Source organism: Girardinichthys multiradiatus, chromosome 4, assembly GCF_021462225.1.
Source record: "Girardinichthys multiradiatus isolate DD_20200921_A chromosome 4, DD_fGirMul_XY1, whole genome shotgun sequence".
NCBI lineage: Eukaryota > Metazoa > Chordata > Actinopteri > Cyprinodontiformes > Goodeidae > Girardinichthys > Girardinichthys multiradiatus.
The window spans coordinates 42,770,467-42,783,610 of NC_061797.1; the positions used below are offsets into that span (position 1 = coordinate 42,770,467).

The 13,144-nt window shown below is 39.7% G+C and overlaps 1 protein-coding gene across 1 annotated transcript; it reads left to right on the forward strand.

The window, feature by feature from the left end:
- Window positions 1–724: 724 nt before the first annotated feature.
- LOC124867206 (photoreceptor-specific nuclear receptor-like) lies at window positions 725–10,086 on the forward strand. The gene is made up of 9 exons (XM_047363522.1): window positions 725–773; window positions 4,042–4,661; window positions 5,502–5,652; window positions 6,514–6,617; window positions 6,718–7,008; window positions 7,321–7,499; window positions 8,101–8,341; window positions 8,434–8,539; window positions 9,424–10,086. Exons 2-9 carry the CDS (start codon window positions 4,571–4,573, stop codon window positions 9,554–9,556), a joined length of 1,296 nt encoding a protein of 431 aa, XP_047219478.1. The 5' UTR covers window positions 725–773; window positions 4,042–4,570; the 3' UTR covers window positions 9,557–10,086.
- Window positions 10,087–13,144: the final 3,058 nt, after the last annotated feature.

The following is a 13,144-nucleotide window of genomic DNA, read 5'->3' on the forward strand; positions in this document are numbered from 1 at the left end:
ATCCTGTATTTTCTTTTCAATAAGTTTGATATTACGACCCATTTTCCATATAGCTCCATCATCTGCAAATAGTGAGCAACCGACTTCCTTACCAATATTTTTAAATACATCATTTATCATTATAGAAAACAATAACGGACTTATAATACTTCCTTGAGGAGTACCATTATCTATTATATATTTACCTGACAATTCTTGACCAATTCTTACTTGTATTGTTCTATTTGATAAAAAATCTTTAATCCAGTTAAACATTTTTCCAGTAATACCCATTTTATTTAATTTAATTAATAATCCTTCAACCCACATCATGTCATAAGCTTTTTCTATGTCAAAAAATACAGCTACTACATTTTCTTTGTTTATTTGTGCTCTCCTAATTTCATATTCTAAACATAATGCAGAGTCATTTGTGCTTCTCCCTTTTCTAAACCCATTTTGATTTCTAGATATATATCCATTAATATTTAAATAATATGTTAATCTATTATTAATCATTTTGTCCATTATTTTACAAATATTTGATGTTAATGCGATCGGTCTATAATTTTCTGGTTTTGTGTTATCTTTTCCTGGTTTAGCTATTGGAATTCCAGCAAAGGTCTGTATCAGCAGCTACCTTAAGAAGCCCATGAGCTCATTAGGAGAATGGATTGCAGCTGCAGACAATGAGCTGCCAGAACCAACCAGAAGGGGAGGAGCAGAGATCCTACACAGGTGTCTTGGAAAATATGAAATTTGCTTCTAGTATTTTCAAGCATGGATAAGCAGAGGTGGGTAGTAACTACTTACATGTACTCTGTTACTTTTACTTGAATGACTTTTCAGAAATATGTTCTTGTAGGAGTAGTGTTCCTGCACCATATTTTTTCTTTTGAGTAATATTATTTTTAAGTAATGCTACTCTTAATTAAGTACAATTTCTAGCTACTCTACCAAACCTCGAGCTACTTCAGTGAATGAAGAATAAGAATGTTTTACCAAAAATTCCCCAGACCCACACCCACAGTTTATGTTGAAGTGAGACTTCTTGCTTGTACACAAGCTTTGTTATTCTAGTGTTATTTTCTAGCTGCTGAGCCTGCTGTGCAATGTGGAGGTCAAGTGAACATACAGTTAACAGTAGATATTGTCAAAGGAAGTACTTTGCTCTGTTCTAACATATATAGACATTACCTATAGGCTTTTTGTTGTGAAAAAATATTGGAAATGTGTGTTTCTTCAGCCTGAATCTGTTATTTTGTAATAATGTTTTTGCCCATTTTCTTATTTCATTTATTAAAATATCAGCATTTGCATAAATTTATAGCTACTGTCTGATTACATCGTTTTGTTCAAATTAAATTAGATGCTATGATCAAACAGTAATGCATTACCCGAGTCCCGTTTTATCAAATACTTTTTTGCTCCTTATTTACTCATTTTTGGGATAATTGCTTTTCACTTCTACTGGAGTAAAATTACTTCAATGCAGTTTTTTTTGCAGTACCAGTGGCCTTTATTTTTCAAATTATTTCAACAATAAGCTGACAGGAGCGGGATGGAGAGAGGGGGAAGACATGCAGCAAAGGTTGCCTGGGCTACTAACCTGTCCTTCAGTATACTCTATGCACCTCTGTGGACATTTATGGAAACAAGTTTACCAAGTATGGAAAAAAACATTTCTGTTGCTAGAATCTTCCCTAAATTCAATTTTCCAGAATAAAAAAATCTGTCTTTCCTTTTCTAAATTGCTCCAAAAAGTGCACTTATTTAGTAAGGCAAAGGGGTTATTAGGGTGAAAACAATTACGAGATACACCAGTTTCATTTCCCACTAACACTGCAATTACATGTGACACTGAAGACAATGACAGAATTAAGCAGAACTAGCATCACAATAAACATGAGGTCTCATTTTGACATACATAGGAAATTAACCTTTATCATGAGAACATAACTCTAATATATCAACAAAATAAGCATAAGTTGTGATCACAGCAATGGGATCATAAAAATATTATCACGACAGCAGAACTCTAGATCTCATATTTTAAGATCTTAAGGTAAACATCTTGAATATAGCTAATTTTATAGAAACAATTATCCATTAATGATGTCTGGATTTTTGGGTTGCAAACTAAAAGACCACCAGCACATCCAAGCTCCGACTATTTCATGTCTGTTCTGGAGGTATTGACACCCAGAGCCCACCAATACTAAACTGTAGACATTATAACATCTGAATCAAATCAGATTGAACATTTGAAGTTTTTGTGCTGAAAGCACAAAGGTGAATTTATTGCAATGATTAAAATTTGAGACCTAATGGATAATGCACTTGGCGGTACTCAACTTTACTGCCAACCTTGCAATAGACGTGGTCCTGAACAGATTGAATCAACCAGTCAGGGTTTGGGCTAGAGTTAAAGTTTGACGGGGGACAGTTTGAGAGACCTGGCAGGCAATAAGAGGACGCTTAATGTGACGGAGACAGTCGATAGAGAGGCAAACACATTGTAAATGGATGGGCGTCTGGTTAAATGAATGTACTGTGTTGCTGCCTCAGTAGGGGTGGATATGTGGACACGGGATGTCCCTGACACGGTGCTTTGCTTTCGCTACGATAAAGGAACCAAAGTCCAACTCGATTGCTCTTCACAGTCATGATAAGTAGTTCTCCAGGCTTTCTGAAGGTTTTTTAAAGTTTCTCTTAAAGTTTTTCTTGTTTTTTTAAGCTACTCTGCTCTGGGAATTACTCAGGCATGAAAAGGCTCCTAAACTAAGCTCTGCAGATTAGTTTTTAGTTGAAAGTCCCAAACATAACACAGCTTGACAAACAGAAAATAACATTTTAGCACAAACAAGGTGATTCCCAGTGAAGATTCAGCTGAAAATGTAGCATACTGTAGATTATGCAAGATGTAGACGATGCAAGCTGCAAGAGGATGCATCTCTCTTGTCCTGGGTCTGGATTTATTTCCTTCCTGCACAAAATGCTGTTGTGGTCAGGAACAAGAACTGGTCAGCAACTGAAGCGAAAATGTCTTAAGGATGCCTGGAGAACTATGGATCAAGACCAAGAGAAGACAGTCTGGCTGCTCTGGAGGAGAATATAGAGAAACTGAATAGTTTGAACTATTTGATGATGACATTTTGATGATGACATTTTAGCATCAAATGTCCTAACTTGCATCTGTTCTGAGTACTATACAAGCTGACATTTGAGGCTGTGAGAGTAATGTTTCCTCAAGCCCTGTTGACTGATCTAGTAATATTTTTCTTTTTGTGATTTAGACCTAGATTTATAATTTAACCAGTTCTGTATGAGATTAAAATGAAAATCCCTTAAAAAAGAAAAAAGTCTCATCTGCAAAAACACTTTAAGACCAGATTTCTACCCTCTGTGGTCACGCCAACTCTTGGGTTGAAAACAGACACAATTTAACGGAGTAGCCTGTTGCTTTAATCTGCTGTAGTACTATATAACATCGTTTTGGGTTAGCAAAAATAAATGAATTAAAGCTGCTCAAAAATATATATACTATATCCGTGAGAACATCCTTTTTGGAATTAAACAAATGGACAATAAGTGGTAAAGAAAACCGCTAAACTGTGTGAAAGAACAAATTATGGATTCTTGATGTTTTCTGTTTCCTAAAAAAAGAAATTATTTTTCATTTAGACCTAAACCTTACAATAAAAAGCCATGATGCTTCTTCTTGTGAACAGCTTCTTAATTATAAATAGTGGATCCCTGTTGATGAGTGTATGTGAATGAATGTTGGCCAAACCTGCAGCCTCTCCCAACTCTATTATTCCCTCTTTGACCTTATCTCCAGCAGCCAGGTTGGATGGGACAGAGTCTACAAAAACAGGGGGAAATGGGAGTTAATAGGCAGCTCCTCTACAAACACTGGAGGTCATTATGAATGGGAAGCAATCACACAGATCATATATACAGCAGCCAGACACAGAGCTGGAATCTGGGAGGGGGAAACAAATTCAAGAGGCAGGTAGATATAATAATCTGTCTCTCCTGTGATCGTCCTTGTAAACGCAGACAGTGAAGAGTAGCGTTGACTGATGTGGACATGAGGAGACACGAGGATAGCTGGTCTAAAGTTACAGCTCCTGCAGCAGCTTCAGGAATCAACTGTGTTTTCATTCTTAAGCCTCTATTTGCAGACTCAGTGAAGGTCTGTGTTGAACGGCACCAATGTTCTTCCAATGTGACTGATTGATCCAGTAGATGAACAGTAAAGATTAAGAGGATGACAAATAGGCATGCTGCTTACACAGCGCTTGAGGCTTAATCCTCCACCCCTCCACCCCTCGGGCTCCCTTTTGAGGACCTGCTGCCGAGACGGACACGCAGACGGCGACATTCCCAGCAGGGAGAATACACGGATCTGTTGAAACTCAACAAGTGTCAGCTCAAGCTCATTACAGGAAACCTCTCCGTCTGCATCTCCACACTGCAGTAAAGGTGGCCCACCTTCCCAAAATTTTGGAAGTCTTCGTTTTTATATCTTAAGCTCAAAAGAAAGACAGAAACACTTCTTCATTCATAGGATTTCCAGTGCAAAATTATGGAGGATCACCTGTCGAAGATCCCCATGATACCTTCATCTTCTCCAACTGATTCCTCGGCCAGTGGTGGGACGGAGGATTGCCGAGGAGGTAAGAAGGCCACAATTCAGCTGCAGAAACAGGTCTCCATGAGGCCTAGAAGATGGGATGTAAGCTTTTTGCTATGAGGAAAACGAAACGACAAAACAAACAATGTTTTTTAAACCATCTATTAATAATTTTTTTTCACGTCTCTAACAACCCTAAAAGATTATTATAATCCATATATTGATAGTAAAAAAAAATATTTTCGAGAAAGATTTATTTGCTCTGTTTTCTGCATCCCTGTGTCATTTGTTTTAAACAATTTTTGCAATTAAGATACTGATATTGGCTTTACTTCATCTTGCTTTATTTGCATCAAATATGGAAACGTTAAATATTGAAAATCAACATTGGTTTGTTGTCATGCAAAATGTTAAATTATTTAATTCCACAAGACTTAAACAAACCTGAAAAATATCATAATCATGCCCATTTATTAATATTAACACAAATATTTAAAGCAAAACTTGTCTCACTTGTTTAAGCTGTCTGTCTGCCAATTAGTTTTTTTATTTATACTGAACTTGATCCTGATTCAGCGTGGTTTCATTTGCATCAGATATTTATTTATGGAACCTATAAATGTAAATATATATCGAGGTTAAACTATAAAGAAAAATTACAGTAAAAAAATAATAAGAAATTCAACTTCAATTTTCTGATAAAAAAAGTCTAGTCTAATTCAAGATGACATACGCAGAGTGTGAGGGTTGTCAGAGGGTTGTTTACTGTCAGAGCTGTATCTGACTGTTGGTACAGATGGCAGGCTCATGCACAAAACAATACCTCTGGATGAATGGCACCATAACTGACTGGCTGCTTTGTATTTTTGTGTTTGACTCGCAGCCAAGAGTCCAGCTCCAGGAAAAGCTCTCAGTCCAGCTCTGGTGTGCAAAGTATGTGGAGACACCAGCAGTGGGAAGCATTACGGCATCTACGCCTGCAATGGCTGCAGCGGCTTCTTCAAGCGCAGCGTGAGGAGGAGACTCATCTACAGGTAAGAACAACTCTAAAAACATCTAATCCTGCAAAGGTTTTGTCAAAACAGAGCTGCTTTATACTGGGCGTGTTATGAAAGAAATAGGGCAAATTACCCGACACATTGTATTGGATTTACAATTTTGCAGCATAGACTCATACATTTCCACTCAACATGCAATCAGTTACAGTTGAAAGGTGACAGTTCTAGGAGAATTAGAGAAAATTGATGAAAGTCTTTTATCAGACTGGTAAAAAGTCAGAAATATCTGAAAGTTGCTTTAATCTGCTTCACATATAATGTATTTTCAGTTGATTTTAAATATTAAAAGAATCCTTTCATTTAACCGTAAGATTGTAGATAACTATACATGTTTAGAAATAGTATAATTTTTTAATTAATGGATAAACACAAATTATTATTTATGTTATAATCTTGTTATCATATCAAATATAAGTTCTTGGATTTTTCCATTTAACCAGCCCAGATTTCCTGTTTTTTTAAGTATTTTTTAAAAATGTTGATCTTTTAAAGGAATAAAATGGGAAAATCTGCAAACAATATTTTGTTGTTTTGTTTGTCTGAGTTATAAACATTCGATTTCGGTTTGCAAATTAAGCCTATAGTCCTTACAGTAATTATAGGAAGTCATTTTTCAGTTGACTCAAACTCAAGATATTTTTACCCGTAAAAAGAATACATAAACAAAAAGTTAAAAATCTACGGCTTTTCTTATTAATTCATGTTGAGTACAAATATTTATATTAATACTTCCCCTTTAATGCTGTTTATTAATAAATTATTAAAGTCCAGAGGGAGATTGTAAGCCATTTTGTCAACTTTGAGCCTCCCTTTAAAAGCCTGACTCTGTGTCAACAGGTGCCAAGCTGGTACTGGGATGTGTCCTGTGGACAAAGCTCATCGGAACCAGTGCCAGGCATGTCGGTTAAAGAAGTGCTTGCAGGCGGGCATGAATAAGGATGGTAAGTTTCCAGATAACTTGGTAAAGATCTGCAGTCCTAAACTCAAACATTAGCTGCATTTCATAAGTTTCTGATTAAATAACTAAGTTCTCCTCTGCAGCTGTGCAGAACGAGCGGCAGCCTCGCAGTACATCTCAGGTCCGTTTGGATTCCATCGATGTCGACCCTGACAGGGAGCACCTGGCAACCACAAGGGAGCCCACTTCATCCTCCTCCTCTTCATCGTTGTCCTCCTCCAGTGGCTCTGTCATCACTTGGCCCCACATCACCTCTTCCATTTCCATCACCTCCTCTGTGCCCTCCCAGCGTTGCATCAGCCCGCAGAACAACCACCGCTTCATGGCCAGCCTCATGACGGCCGAGACTTGCGCCAAGCTGGAGCCCGAGGATGGTGAGGAGAAACTGTTCCCAGTGGAAATACTGTCAATTGTTTTGGAAGACAGGTCCATTTAATAAATGAGCTAAAAGTAACAAAAAGCTACATTCTGGGTAATTTTACATCCATTTTACTGTAATCCTGAAAACCGAGTCATTTAGTGGAAGAGGCAGATAGGTCAGATTCAACTTGTTCAGTAATATCAAACACTCCCTCTTCTTTATTTTAAAAATCATACAAACAAAGGATGAGATTCTCAGTGCAAAAAAACATTTTAATTCCCCTAAGATCTCCTTTTGAGTCTAAACCTCATCTTTCTGGTCACAGTGGATGAAAACATTGACGTGACAAGCAATGAGCCAGAGAGAGCATCCTCAGAGTACCACATGGCTTTGTACCCATCCGGCTCCGAAAACGTCTACGAGACCTCGGCGAGGCTGCTCTTCATGTCGGTGAAATGGGCCAAGAACCTGCCAGTCTTTTCCAACCTACCCTTCAGAGACCAGGTGAGATTCCCACAGAAGTCTTAAAGCTTCTTGGGAAAGAGGTTACTGAATTATTATTAATTAAATTATGAATTTAAATAAAACATTTTATAAATTTTTTCCAAAACACATCCCTTAAAGTGAAATTGAAGATGGCCTAGTCAAAGTCCAGAACTATATCTAATTGAGGTTTAATTGAACATAATACAATAAATGTGTTCTCATCAATCTCTAATCACTTTTTTATGTTATTGTTTTACTTTCTCATTTCATCTTTCAGCATATTTTTATTAGGATATCCTTTATGCTTTAATTTGAACATGATATTTTCTGCAAAATGTAATTTGCAGGAAACATTTAGTGAAATATAATGTAATTAACAATCACTAAAGTAAATATAATTTAGTAATTCTGTGTTACTGTTTCTAATGGAATTTCTGAATGCAGTTTTAAGTGATAAGAGCATTTAGAAAATTTCAAAACTACCACTTGAATTCATTTGATTCATGGAGAGCAACAATAGAAGCTTCATTTTCAACCCGGTGCTGACAACCCGTACTAGTAGACTTCAAGTCACCAACAAGTCAGATTTTTCATGATTTTCTTTATTTTTTCCCCCTAGGTGATCTTACTGGAGGAGGCTTGGAGCGAGCTCTTCCTGCTCTGCACCATCCAGTGGTCCCTCCCTCTGGACAGCTGCCCTCTGCTCTCCCTACCTGACCTCTGTCCCGGCATGCAGGGAAAAACCAGCTACACCAGCCTAGACCTGCGCCTCCTGCAGGAGGTTTTCAGCCGCTTTAAGGCTCTCGCTGTTGATCCCACAGAGTTTGCCTGCCTCAAGGCCATTGTGCTCTTCAAGCCAGGTCAGAGTGAAAGCAGACAGCCATTGAGACCAAGACTTGGGTAAAATTAGAGAAATATTTTACTTTAATATGTGGTCTCCTTTTGCAAACAGAGACTCGAGGTTTGAAGGATCCAGAACAGGTGGAGAACCTCCAGGATCAGTCTCAAGTCATGCTGGGACAACATATCCGCTCACACTACCCCAGTCAGCCTGCCAGGTAACCTCCTGTCAGGATAACTGTTCTGACTGTTAATTTATCATGAAAATGACTTAAACTAATATTTACATGTAACTCTGAAATTTATAACTTTTTCCAAAATTATTTTAATATTAATTTATAAAGGAAAGTAATGTTTGTGTCATTTTTTTCTTTCCTCTAATTTGTTTTGATGCCTTGAATCTTTAATCCAAGGCAGTTTACCTTAGTTTAGGTTGTTAGAGTTTATGGCCACCAGATGATGCCAAAGCACACATAAAGTCCGTTTTATTTTTGACAATTTGATGTCTGGTAGCCAGAATACTGGACTTTATGTAATAAATTATTCAGCGCACGTCAAACTATTGTACGTATATAATGTGTTAATGTGTTATCTTTAGTGTCATTGTACAAGTACCAAAAAATTGCTCTTTCACAGCACCCCCCACCCCGCCAATAAAAAAACAACAAAATAAAAATATATTTACTAAAAAACGTATAGTAAAAACTAATGAAATAATTAAAGAAAATAAAAAACCCTAAATAATAAAAAAAATTAATTCTGATAAAACTAAAATCTAAATAAATTAAATAAAACCATTACAAATTAAAATAAACAAAAATCTAAATACAAAACCTAAATAAAAATATTAAAGAAAGAAAAATAAAATAAATTAATTAAAGCCAAATAAATAACTAAATATAAATAGTAAAAATATGAGTAATAAATATTAAATTAAATATAAGAGACTAACCTTAATAATTAACATGAAATAGAAATGAATGTTTTTGGAGGTTTTGTAAGCTTGTATTATGAACTTAAATTGTAAGTTGACATTTTTTGTTGAGTTGGTTCATGTTTCCCTCTGACGCTGAATCCATTATAATTTATCGGCTGTGTTCAGGTTCGGAAAGCTGCTTCTCCTTCTTCCCTCTCTGCGCTTTGTGAACTCGGAGCGGATTGAGCTGCTGTTCTTCCACAGGACCATCGGAAACACTCCCATGGAGAAGCTCCTGTGCGACATGTTTAAAAACTAAACGACTCCCAGTTGGGATCTCATGCAGTCATCAGTATACCTCTCTAACTGGACTCAACTGGCTTTGTTGTGTTCTTTATGCAGATAATTCTGCATGCTTTTATTTTTGTAAAGATTCATTATTGTTTACTTGTTGCTTCCATGTGGGGTCTTTATAGACCATTAAAAAATGCACTTCAGTCCCTCTGTCAGTTTGTATCATATTTAGATGCTGATTTGTTTCTGAAAAGAACCACTTCCATCTTCTGAGCTTTTTGTTTTTGTGAAGATGTGACCCAGATCTTGGTTTGTTTGTTCATAGATGGACTGTATATGTCTCTTGTCATTAATGGGAATCCTGTGTTTGTGTTTTGCTGTCTTCATAAAGTGAAAATAATTCTAATAATAACAAGTTTCGGCGCTTTGTTTGGCCATACCACATTATAGCAGCTGCAAATAAAAAGTGAGCCTCAACAGCGCCATCTCCTGTCTGGATCACACAAAATAAAAACCAGTTAAACGAGACCCCCAATAAAGTCTTAATTATAGTAATGCAACTGTTGCTTGATTTCTTTATATGAGGGAAGAAAGGATGAGATCAATGCCTGTCTGGATTTACTGCAATGACTGCAAACTCTTTCAGATAAAAGTATATTCCTGGGACTGATGGCATCCTGTTATGGATAATACGTTATAGACGCTCTGTTCACTTATTTGAAGAGTTAATCATGGATGATAAACATTCAAAGAAGAAACAGAAGTCATTTTCCATGTTATACTCACAATACCTGAACTGGAAGTTAATGCATTTCTAACTTATTGGACAATAATATCCAATACATTGGCGATTCTGGCAAAGTTGTGCAAAAACGGTTAAATTAATAAGAAAAAAATCACGATAGGAAGAAATAAAAATGTTCAAGATCACAGTGATTTAATCTCGTCCACTTAATACAACCTCCTTTTTCCATCACCCGTTTAACATTTCCTCTAACATTGATACAAGCAGATATTTGGATCTCTTTGCAAAATCTCTCTAGACTGTACAGATTTCTGGATCTTCTCTTACAATCTCTTTTCTTGAGCTTTTGGTCATATGTTTTGGTTCTATATTGTGTTGAAAGACTCAGAGATGACTCCTTTTCAGTTCCCTTACAGATGCCACTGGGTTTATATTAAAATGCTCTGGTATTTCACAAAGTTAATGATGCAATGCATATCTTCCCAGGTCTTTAGAAGAGAAAAAGGCCCACGGTATGACAGATACTCCATATAATAATATATATATATATAATAGCTGTGGTGGGTGCCACATATAACCTTGTCTTTATGTCATTGCTTTAATGCAGTTTAATTACACTTTTTTTTGGATTATTTCAATTTTATACTTGCGGTGCAGTGCTTTAAAAAATGTATTTGAATATTGTACTCGTACTAGTACTCGTCGTCTTCCGCTTTATCCGGGACCGGGTCGCGGGGGCAGCAGACTCAGCAGAGATGCCCAGATGTCTCTTTCCCCAGACACCTCCTCCAGCTCCTCCGGGGGGAGCCCAAGGCATTCCTAAGCCAGCCGAGAGACATAGTCCCTCCAGCGTGTTCTGGGCCGTTCCGTGGTGGGCCTCCTCCCGGTGGGACGTGCCTGGAACACCCACCGAGGAGGCATCCGATATAGAGCCCGAGCCACCTCAACTGGCTCCTCTCGATGTGGAGGAGCAGCGGCTCTACTCCGAGCCCCTCTCGGATGGCCGAACTCCTCACCCTATCTCTAAGGGAGTGCCCGGCCACCCTACGGAGGAAGCTCATTTCAGCCGCTTGTATCCGGGATCTCGTTCTTTCGGTCATGACCCAAAGTTCATGGCCATAGGTGAGGGTAGGAACATAGACCGACCGGTAAATGGAAAGCTTCGCTTTTTGGCTCAGCTCTCTCTTCACCACAACGGACCGGCACAGAGCCCCCATTACTGCGGCAGCCGCACCGATCCGTCTGTCGATCTCCCGCTCCATTCTTCCCTCACTCGTGAACAAGACCCTGAGATACTTGAACTCCTCCACTTGAGGCAGGAACTCCCCTCCAACCTGAAGAGGACAAGCCACCCTTTTCCGGCTGAGAACCATGGCCTCAGACATGGAGGAGCTGATCTTCATCCCAGCCGCTTCACACTCGGATGCGAACCGCCCCAGTGCATGCTGTAGGTCTTGGCTAGAGGGGGCCAGCAGGACCACGTCATCTGCAAAAAGAAGAGATGAAATCCACTGGTCCCCAAACCAGACCCCTCCGGCCCTTGGCTGCGCCTAAAAATCCTGTCCATAAAAATAATGCACCAAGAACAGGTCCGACTTAGTGCCGGCAATGCGGATCAAACTCCTGCTCCACTTTACAGAGACCGGATGGGCCCTAATAAAGGGCCCCCGATTCCATACTCCTGGAGCACCCCCCACAGGGCACCATGAGGGACACAGTCGAATGCCTTTTCCAGGTCCACAAAACACATGTGGACCGGTTGGGCAAACTCCCAAGAACCCTCGAGTACCCTGTAGAGGGTATAGAGCTGGTCCAGTGTTCCACAGCCGGTACGAAAAACACACTGCTCCTCCTGAAGCCGAGGTTCGACTATCGGTCGGACTGTCCTCTCCATTACACTGGCGTAGGCCTTACCAAGGAGGCTGAGAAGTGTGATCCACCTGTAGTTAGAACACACTCTTCAGTCACCCTTCTTATGAAGGGGTACCACCACCCCAGTGTGCCACCCCAGAGGCACTGTCCCCAACTGCCACGCAATGTTGAAGAGGCGTGACAGCCCTACAACATCCAGAGACTTGAGGTACTCAGGGCGGATCTCATCCACCCCCAAAGCCCTGCCACCGTTCTCGTGAGAAAGAACAGATGAAGGGCAGGAAATTAAGATTAACACAAGTTTAATTTGGAAGATAATAAGTCCAATGATTTCCAATATAAAATGAATACACAAAGAAAGAAAGCACTGCTTCCCCCTCCTGAGGTGCCGGACGGTTTGCCAGAATCGCTTCGAGGTCAACTGGTAGTCCTTCTCCATGGCCTCACTTAACTCCTCCCAGGCCCGGGTTTTTGCCTCAGCCACAGCGCGGGCCGCAGCACGCTTGGCCTCTCGGTACCAGTCAGCCGCCTCAGGAATCCCACAAGCTAACCACTGGCAATAAAACTCCTTCTTCAGCTTGACAGCGTCCCTTACTGCCGGTGTCCACCACCGGGTTCTGGGATTGCTGCCGTGACAGGCACCGCGGACCTTACGGCCACAACTACGGGCAGCAGCATCAACAATAGATGCGAAGAACATGGTCCACTCGAACCCTGTGTATCCAATAACCCCTGGAATCTGGTCAAAGCTCTCCCGGAGGTGGGAGTTGAATACGTCCCTGGCCAAGGGCTCTGCCAGACGTTCCCAGCAGACCCTCACTATGTGCTTGGGCCTGCAAAGTCTGTCCGGCTTTCTCCTCTTCCAGCGGATCCAACTCACCACCAGGTGGTGATCAGTGGATAGCTCAGCCCCTCTCTTCACCCGAGTGTCCAAAACATGCGGCCGAAAGGTCTGATGATACGACAACAAAGTCAATCATTGACCTCCTGCCAGGG

Coding starts and splice junctions, on each gene's coding strand:
- LOC124867206 (XM_047363522.1), top strand. CDS start 4,571: ATGGAGGATCACCTGTCGAAGATCCCCATGATACCTTCATCTTCTCCA. Junction 5,653..6,513: donor AGGAGGAGACTCATCTACAG/GTAAGAACAACT, acceptor CTGTGTCAACAG/GTGCCAAGCTGGTACTGGGA. Junction 7,009..7,320: donor CAAGCTGGAGCCCGAGGATG/GTGAGGAGAAAC, acceptor TTCTGGTCACAG/TGGATGAAAACATTGACGTG.